Source organism: Hipposideros armiger, unplaced genomic scaffold (genome assembly GCF_001890085.2).
Source record: "Hipposideros armiger isolate ML-2016 unplaced genomic scaffold, ASM189008v1 scaffold_675, whole genome shotgun sequence".
In the NCBI taxonomy this organism is placed as follows: domain Eukaryota; kingdom Metazoa; phylum Chordata; class Mammalia; order Chiroptera; family Hipposideridae; genus Hipposideros; species Hipposideros armiger.
In genome coordinates this window covers 286,616-296,503 of record NW_017732025.1, presented here as the reverse complement: position 1 = coordinate 296,503, position 9,888 = coordinate 286,616, and the positions used below count along the sequence as shown (strand labels likewise).

General features: G+C 37.0%; 1 protein-coding gene across 1 annotated transcript in view; it reads right to left on the bottom strand.

The window, feature by feature from the left end:
* The window catches only part of DNAI3 (dynein axonemal intermediate chain 3), a 97,487-nt gene that overhangs the window by 84,636 nt on the left and 2,963 nt on the right, over positions 1–9,888 (bottom strand). Inside the window, exons 2-3 of the mRNA XM_019626408.1 lie at positions 2,248–2,343; positions 1,802–1,840 (exon numbers count right to left, since the gene is read on the bottom strand). Of these exons, the coding sequence (XP_019481953.1) occupies positions 1,802–1,840; positions 2,248–2,329 (121 nt within the window). The 5' untranslated portion in view covers positions 2,330–2,343. The remainder of the gene's footprint in view (positions 1–1,801; positions 1,841–2,247; positions 2,344–9,888) is intronic.

Genomic DNA, 9,888 nt, shown 5'->3' with positions numbered 1-9,888 from the left:
TGTTCCCATGCACAAGGAAGCTTGTGATGTGCCTCACAAGAGAAAATCTATGTATTATCATTAAGGCATGAGTTATAGTGCTGTTGGCTGTGAGTTAAATGTTAGTGAATCAACAATATATATTAAATAAGATGTGTTTAAACAGAAACACATAAAACAAGGTTATAGATTGATTGGTTAAATCAATGTTGTGACTAAAACTTAACCCTGTAGTTCCCCTAAGAGCAATGGTTTAGTGTTTGCTAATTCAGTGGTCACAGCAACTGTAGAGAACCTCCATGAATAATGAGAATCACTGTACTTTAACTTTAGGATTATGATAAGTGCTGTGAAGGCAAGGGGACTAGGTGGAAGAGGACGTCAGAAAACAACTCTTACAGAGATGGGATTGGAGTCTGGATCTGAATGAGAAGGTGATAGTTATATAAAGATCTGGGGAAAGAGGTATCCAGGCATGTGGAGCAAGAGCGAAGGCCCTGAAGCAGGAACAAATTTGTTATGTTCTGTGCTGGGCAAGACTGGTGAACTGTAGATGCAAGGAGAGGATGAAGAGAAAAGATCAGAGAGGAAGGCAGGGCCAGAACAGGGCCAGAACCACTATACAGACAAAGAAAAATCATGGGAGAGTTTAAGCAGGGAAGAGACATGGCAGGTTACTGTGTGCAGAATGGATTCAAGGAGGCTGAGTGGAAGCAGTGATACTAGTTAGGAGCTAAGGAGCTAATCTAAGCGAGCGGGTGGAGTTTTGGACTGAAACTGTAGACATAGAGGTAATGTGAAATGAATGGGTTTGAGACATATTTTAGAGGTGGGATTGACAGGAGTTAGGATGGTTTAAATGAGAGCGGGGAAGAGTTGAGGGGGAGAAAGGGGTAAAAAATGACTCCGTTTCTGGGTGATACATTCATTAATTCAATAAATATTTGTTGGGCAGCATGGCTTACTCCAGTGCCACTTACTCTTAGCTGACATCCTACCACCATCTCCCCACCTCTGCGCTCCACATCTCCACCCGCTCTGCCACTCTGGCCCAAGCCACCGCCATCTCTTTCCTGGACTGGTGCAATCGCTTCCTCACTACTGTCTGCTTCTGTCCTTGCCCCGGCAGTTCTCAACAGAGTAGCCAGGGTGACTCAGTCAAAACATAAGTCAGATCATGTCACTCCTCTGCTTAAATACAGCTCATAGCTCCCTATCTTAGCCAAAATCTTCACAATAACCTTCAAGGCTTTTAGATCTTTCTCTTTTCCACCCTCTCTGTTTCTTCTGTTTCCAAACATGAGGTACATTTTCTAAGTCAGCTTTAAGAGAAAGTTTCAACAACAAAAACAAAGCTTTAATTATTTAGCCTCTAAAAGCAGGAACCTTAGTTTGGTTGTCTAAGTTCTAGTTTATTTGCTTAACAATCAGCCCTTCTCCTTGAAATAGTGGAATCTTACCATGAAATACAGATAAATATTGCCCATGAGTCAGAGTTTTAAAATACTATTCTAATAAAAGTAATAACTTACAGACTTACCACACTTTATAATTACAAAAGGTCTCTCAATAATCTTACAATGTTGGATTTTGAAGGGACAGCTTGGCTCAAATCTATTTCTCAGTTTGAAGTTATTTCTTCTACTCTTAACTTTTATGCTATCTTTAACATTTTTCATTTTGTGTTCTAAATGACATGAAATAATTTTAGTCTATGTACATGTTTACCAATTGCTTCAATTTGTCATATTCTCACTTGCTTATTGCATATTAAAATATTATAAAACTAGGGACTTAATTTCTAAATTGTATTTCCACTTACCGATGCTCTCCATATTCATAGGTGCTGTTTCTTCACTAACTGGAATATAATGAAATGATGTCAAATTTATGTTTTTGAATCAAATATACATCTTAATTTATTACAGTTTTTTACCATGTCTCAAAACACAAACCATAAATGCAAATACATGATGAAGACTTAAACTATTTTATGAATAACTAAATAGACAGAATCTGAATAATTGTCTTTCCCACAGAATTATCTCTTACTGATATGTTTCCTATGGCATTAATTATATGGTATTTAATTGATACTGTAATAAAATGAATACAAAATAAGAATAAATCCCCATATTTTTAATTCCTTTTGTGCTTGGCTTTATGACAGCGAAAATATTTAAGTTTAAAACCGTGATCAATTTGGCTGCTCCTATGTGTGCAAATACTAAAGCCATAAAAATCCCATTAATGAAAAGGCAATCCTACCTGATAATATTTCCTTATTTCTGGCAGTTTTTGGCACTTTTTGGCTACCTGAGCTCTTTCCTTTTTTAGATTTTGGAGCCATGGCTCTGACTTAGGCTGCACAAAGTAAGAATATCATTAGTAAATGTCTGGTTTACAGTTTCAAATAGTAAATATTATCATTTAGTAAACATAAGAATATATTTTCTAAGTTTAGCCTTCAACTAAATCAACACGGATCTTCATAGAATGCGTGTTCTTTGGCCAAAGGTTTAGTGCAACAACAATCTTACTGATAAGATCCTGTCATTCCAGTGGAGGTATTTAGGTGATGCACAAAGAAATGACCTGCCAGCACTTCAAGGTTTCAGCCTGAGGCCCTGCCATGGAAGCACCACAGAGGACACTGGTTTCCTGGCTTCTTGCTGCAGTTCCCCTCCCAGGGTGTTGCTCTGGGCTGCTCTGTGCTGGGCTACCTGGCAGGTGTCCCAGCTACAGACAGGTTTAAAGTGTATGGGCCCACAACATGCATATATATACGTAATTTTAAAATTAACATAATTTAAATAGTATTTTTGTCCTAGCATGTGTACATGTAACCACTGTGTCCTTATTTGCATTGTCAGAGAATGCCTCCGAAAGTTTTCTGTGGAATCGCTCATCAGTTTTGACAGGACATAAACACTGGCCAAGGGCCTTGCCATGACATCAAAACCTTGTCATCTCCTCATCGCTCACCATTGTCCCATCTTGTTAAATGGTTAGGAGTGTGACTTCAGGAGTCTAACCAACAGGGTTTAAAAACAGGCTCAACCTTTTACTAACCTTTTACTGACCTTCTAAGTCTCAGTTTATTCATCTGTTTAGTGGAGATAATAAAACCTATCTCACAAGGTGGTCATGAAGATTTAATGAAATAAATTTGTGTCACCAACAACTCAGTCATCTCACACCGTTTGCCTCATTTTCATAAACCAACACATATTGAATATGATTTTATAGTGTGGGGGAGGAAGAAACTTTCCTTTGCCCTCCAAGTTCTCTCAGCTGACCTAATAATTAAATAGACACAAGACAGATTAACCAGAGAAAATAGCCAAATTTAATTCATATGTGTGTATGGGAAGCCCACATACATAAGAGTCAGAGATCCCACATGCAAGAGATGTTCAGAGACAGAAAGGGAAGTTGAACATAAATGACATTCTGAGCTAGGGATAAGGCAATACCTTGGGGACTTCAGAGGGTCATTGCAGGAAGAACATGTGTTCGATAATTATTAGTTAGCCCTACCATGTAGATAAGTTAAAAGTTGTTTCTGGTTTTACCTCTTATCATGGGCCAGGCTCCTAATTTAAATTCTAGATAGTTAAAGGGCGGGGGTGGGGCATAACAGAAGTTTCTCTTGAGCCTGCAGGGTTTTATTTGCCTTTAGCTCAAAACAATCTGCATACCACTAAAGCACATCTTGGGGTGACACAGTCTGAACCCCTACAATTGCTCACATCAACGTATCATGAGTTTTATTTTATGCCTAGTCCTTTGATTACTAAGTCTTGAACAAAGTATGGGTGTGTGTGTCTAAGTGTTTGTGTATACACATTTTTTCCTTCTGATTTTTCACGTTTTTTTTTCAAATGGTAACAATGATAGCTCATGTTTGTTGCATGCTACATGCCAGGCATAGTTCAAAGTAACTTACATGTATTTTTAATTTAATTTCAACCATCCTTTTAGGTAGGCATTTCATTAATGCTATCATCTTCACCTCCATTTTATGATGTGAAAACAGAGGCTCCAAGATGTCAGGTCACCTGCCTGAGGGGACATATAAGCAGTGATCGGTGAAGGCAGGGTATGAGCCCAGATGGTCTGGCTCCAATGTCTACACTCTTAAACTCTGCACGAGACTATCTCCTGGATTTCAGTGGTAACTATTTATTGGGTTTAATTACAAATAAAGCGATTTAAATTTATTGTCTTTACCTAGAAAGGTATGATTTAAAGATTTAATCAACATTTTATGATTCTGACAACTTAGGAATTTCTACTTTAAACATTCTGCAGTGGATGGCTCTGACCCAACTCTTCAGCTTGTCGAGTGTCCATCCCACTTTTCAGCCTTAGCATAATTTCAAATCTTGAACCTAGTCCTTTTTTCAAAATGTTCCTAATAAATGTAGCCCCCTCCATATTCTAGTCCAGCTGCATTTGACTTAAAATATTCAAGAACACTCAATGCCACCTGGACTCACCCTGTGCACACACACACACACACACATTATCATCATCACCACTGTCATCACCAACACCACCACCACTACCACCACTATTCATCCCACAAATATTTATTGAGCAACTATGATGCATCAGATGCTGTCCTAGGTGTTAGGAATACAGTCATGAACAAAAGAGGCAAGCCCTTGCCCTGATGGAGGGTCCATTCTAGAGGGGAGATGGACAGCAAACAAATAAAGGAGCAAAATAATTAGTAATTTAGATAGTGATAACTATGAAGGAGAAAAATCAAGTAGAAAGGGGAGGAGAATTAGAAGAGTAGGGACGTTGCAATTTTATATTGGACAATCAGAGAGGGCTTTACCTAAGCGACATTGGAGCAAAGACCTAAGAGAAGGGAGGGAGCCCAAAATGCAGATTTCTGGGAGAAGGATGTTTTCAGGCAGGGGGAAGAGTAGAGGTTCTGGGGCAGGAGTATGCTTGTCACATTCAAGAAAACAGCAAGAAGGTCATGATGGCTGGAGCACAGTGAATGAGGGGAAGACTAGAAAATGAAGTTGGTCAGAGAAGTGATGGTGGCATATATTAGTCAGCTTTGCTGCAGTAACAAATGTCCTCCAAATCTCAGTAACATACAACAACAAACATTTATTTCTTCTCATGTTCTTTATTGTGGCTGTGACTCAGTTGCTGTTTCAGGCCTTATTCTGGGACTCAGGCTAAAGGAGCGGTCCTTATTTCACACATGCTACTTTCATGACAGAAGAAAAAGTAAGAGCGCTAACAGAACGATGTAATGCCTTCTAAACCTCCTCCTTGGCACTAGCACGCTGGCCTTTCTGATCACACAGCCAATCCTGACAGTGGGGGAGGAATGTATGCTTGCGTGGCAAGGGAAGGGACTCTGATCTTTTTACAGAGAGGGGGGGTAATGGTTGGGAACAATTACATAACACAAGGTGTCATGTATAAGCATTTGGGCTTTTACTCTGAATGAGTGGGGAACTATTGGATGATTATGAGCTGAGGAGTTACTTTACTTGATCCGAGTAATATTCCATTGTATATATGTACCATATCTTTATCCAATCACTATGGCTGCTGTGTTACAAAGACTGGAGTCCAATTAAGAGTCACTCAATCATCCAAGAGAGAGATGAGGGTAGCTCAGATCAGGGAGGTAACAGGGGGGTGAAAAAAGTGATTGGATTCTGGATATATTTTTGTAAGTAGAGCCAATAGGATTTGCTAATGACTTGGATGTAGGGCCTGAGAGAAAGAAAGGGATCAAGGATGTCTTTAATGAGCTTTGCCTAAGAAATGGAAAGCATGGGGTTGCTATTTATTGAGCTGGTGATCCAATGGGAAGAGCAGATTTGAAAAGGAAAATCAAGAGTTCAATTTGGGGCATGTGAAGTTAGACTGCAAACTGAGAGGCTGTAACCGCCACCGCTGGCACAGTTGTACATTCTTTAAAAAACGGTTGAATTAATGATTCCTTCTTCCACCCTTTCCTTTCTGCCATTCTTGGCTTACGAATTTCTAGTCTGAACAAAAGGCTTTTGGCTAATGGTCTGTGGAATAGCCTATATGCATGCTGGGTTAGTTTTCTATTGCTGCTATCACAAATTACCACAAACTTAGTGCATTAAAACAACACAAATTTATTATCTTATTGTTCTGTAGTTCAAAAGTCTGACACGGATTTGACTAAGCTAAAATTAAGGTATTAGCAGGGCTGTGTCCCATTCTTTCTAGAGATTCTAAAGGAGAATCTGTTTCCTTGTCTTTTCCAGTTTCTAGGGGCCACCAGCATATCTTGTCTTGTGGGCTCTTTTTCCATCTTCAAAGCCAGCAATAGCAGGTAATTCCATCTCACATAGATGTTCAGACCTCTTCTTCCTCCCTCTTCCACTTTATAGGACCTTTGTAATTACATTGTGCTCAGCCAGATAATACAGAATAGTATGCTTATTTCAAGATCAGCTGATTAGCAACTTTAATTCTATCTGCAACCGCAATTCCTCTTTGCCATGTATGGTAGCATAGTCACAGTTTCCAGGAGTTAGGTGCTGATTAGCATTAAGCTTGAATATGTATGTATCAGTTTAACACAATTATCCCAAGACATAGTCAAAGTCATCACATGTCCAGATCTTTTCAAATGTTACTATTAAATTATCTATGGGTAATTTGGTTCAATTTCCAGTTTTCAGGAGAAAACAGCCAATTTTCATCTGTACATTAGATGACAAAATTGGAGCAAACATTAAATGTGTGCCACCTTACCAGAACAGCTCATTTACTACTTTCATAAGTATTAACTCCTGTGTTTAAAATATTGACTAGTGACCAAGGAAAAAAGACCAGGTTGTTCTATAGGCTTTCAGAAGTCCTAATCTTTTTAAATTAAAAAGCACAGTATCTACATTGCTAGGCATGATAGTTGGGAAAATTCATTAGCTGAAGTCAGCCTGGTGAAATAGTTTAAACTGAAAAGAAAGGATTGTTTTGGGAGTAGTTACCTTACATTGTATTTGTGTTGCATGTTGTAAGCCAAAATATATACTTTCTTTTCTTTTTAAAAAAATCTTTTTTAAAATTAAATTTATTGGAGTGACATTGGTTAATAAAATTATATGGTTTCAAGTGTACAATTCTATAATATATCATCTGGATATTGCATTGTATATTCACCACCCAAAGTCAAATCTCCTGATACCGTATACGTGATCCCCTTTAACGGTTTCTACCTCCCCTATCCCCTTTTCCCTGTGGTAACCACTAAGCTGTTATCTGTGTCTATGAGTTTTTGTTTGTTTCTATGTCTTGTTTGTTTGTTGGTTTCAGTTTGAACCATATGAGTGAAATCCAGCTTATTCCATCTGACTTATTTCACTTAGCATGATCATCTCAAGATCCATCCATGTTATCACAAATGGCAGTATTTCATCTTTTCTTATGGCTGAGTAATAGTCCATTGAACATATGTACCATATCTTTATCCAATCATCTATTGAAGGACACTTTGGTTGTTCTATGTCTTGGCCACTGTGAATAATGCTGCCATGAGCAAAGGGGTACATATTATCTTTACAGGTAAATATTTTCAAATTTTGGGAGTAGATACCCAGAAAAGGGATTACTGGATCATATGATAATTCTATTCTTAACTTTTTGAAGATTCTTCATACTGTTTTCCATGTGGCTGTACCAATTTACATTCTTACCAGCAGTGTATGATTGTTCCTTTCCCCCAACAACCTCTCCAACACTTGTCTTATAGCCATTCTCACAAGTGTAAGGTAGTATCTCATTGTTGTTTTGATTTGCATTTCCCTAATGGCTAGTGAAGTTGAGCATCTTTGCACATATCTGTTGGCTGTTTGTATGTCTTCTTAGGAGAAGTGGCTGTTCAGGTCCTTTTTAATTGAATTGTTTGTTTTTTTGTTGTTGAGTTGTATACGTTCTTTATATATTTTGGATATTGGCCACTTATCATAGGTGCTGTTTGCAAATATCTTCTCCCATTCAGTTAGTTGTCTCTTTGTTTTGTTGGTATCTTTTGCTGTGCAGAAGATTTTTAGTTTGATATAATCCCATTTATTTATTTTGCTTTTACTTCCCTTGTCTTTGAGGTCAAATTCATAAAATCCTCTCTGAACCCAAGGTCCATAAGTTTAGTACTTATGTTTTTTTCTATGCAACTTATTATTTCAGGTCTTATACTTAGGTCTTTGATCCATTTTGAGTGAATTTTGGTATATGGTGACAGCAGTCTAGTTTCATTCTTTTGCATGTGGCTTTCCAATTTTCCCAGCTCCATTTATTGAAGAGGCTTTTTTTTCCCCCCCTCCATTGTATGTTTTTGGCTCCTTTGTTGAAAATTATTTGCCCATATTTATGTGGGTTTATTTCTGGGTTCTCAATTCTCTTCCATTGGTCTGTGTCTCTGTTTTTCTGCCAATACCATGCTGTTTTGATTACTGTTACTTTGTTATATTAATTGAAGTCAGGGAGTGTGATACATCTGGCCTTGTTCTTTGTTCTCAGGATTGCTTTGGCTATTCATGGTCTTTTGTGATTCTATACAAATGATGATTTTTTTGTTCTATTTCTTTAAAAAATGCCATTGGAATTTTGATGGGGATTGCATTAAGTGTGTATATTGCTTTGAGTAATACGGCCATTTTAACTATGTTGGTACTTCCATTCCATGAACAAGGAATATCTTTCCATTTCTTTGCATCTTCTTCAATTTCTTTTACTAATGTCTTGTAGTTTTCAGTTATACTTTATTTTAGTAATTGCAACTGAAAAAAAAAAACTGCACCAAGATTGTGTCTAGGAAATAAATCACTTTTAATTGGAGATATCTAAATCAAATGAATAATGTAGCATGCAGAATTTCAGAAAACACCCTTATTCAAAATTTATTTTTTACACAGGCTTTCTTTTTAAAAAAGGGGAAGAGGTTAAGAAGTACGAATGGAGAAATACAAAATAGTCGTGGGGATGTAAAGTAGAGAATAAGGAACATAGTGAATAATATTGTAATAGCTATGCATGGTGTCAGATGGGCACTAGATTTATCAGGGTGAATACTTTGCAAGTTATATAAATGTCTAATCACTATTTTGTACTCCTGAAACTAATATAATAATTGTATGCCAACTGTAATTGAAAAATAAATAAATTATTTTTTAAGATCCCAAATAAAAGATGTTCCTTCTAAACTACAACAGGGCTTACTAATTTTTTTTCACAAAATTAATGGCATATTTCATGCAGTGAATGGAATGTGCTGCATTATATTTTCCAAAATTTTTCCATCAAATTGACTAGTAAAAGGTCATGAAAGATTTTCAATACAGATACCACTTTACTAAGATAACTCTGAAATTCTCACCACATTTTTTTCTTTTCCCAACTGAAGTAAATTCATTATTATTGAGTAGAAGACATACTTCATCTATTCCTAAAATAAAGGTTATGCCTACCTCAGTGGCTTGGTTTGCAAAGCCACTACAGTTGATTGAATTTCAAAACAAAATTTGTGAAAGATAATACTTACAAATATTTAAGCATTCCATTGAAATACTTTTATATTAAAACGAATTATTTTCTTTGTAAATTAATTCACCCGTTCTAGAATACCTTTCCGTTACCATTATAGCAAAGAACACATATTTTACCTTCTACATTAACAGTAAATGACATTAGAGAGTGACAAGACGTGTGTATAGGCTAAGTCTTTCATGTGACAGTTCCAAAACATTTGATGGCACTCCACTGATTATGAGGAATATTGCCTTCAAAGCTGTCCATGATCTGGTTCCAAACCAACATTCAAGAGTTGTCTATGCACAAAATAAAGGCCTACAACCAAGATTGCTCTACCCAGCATGGCTATCACTTAAAATT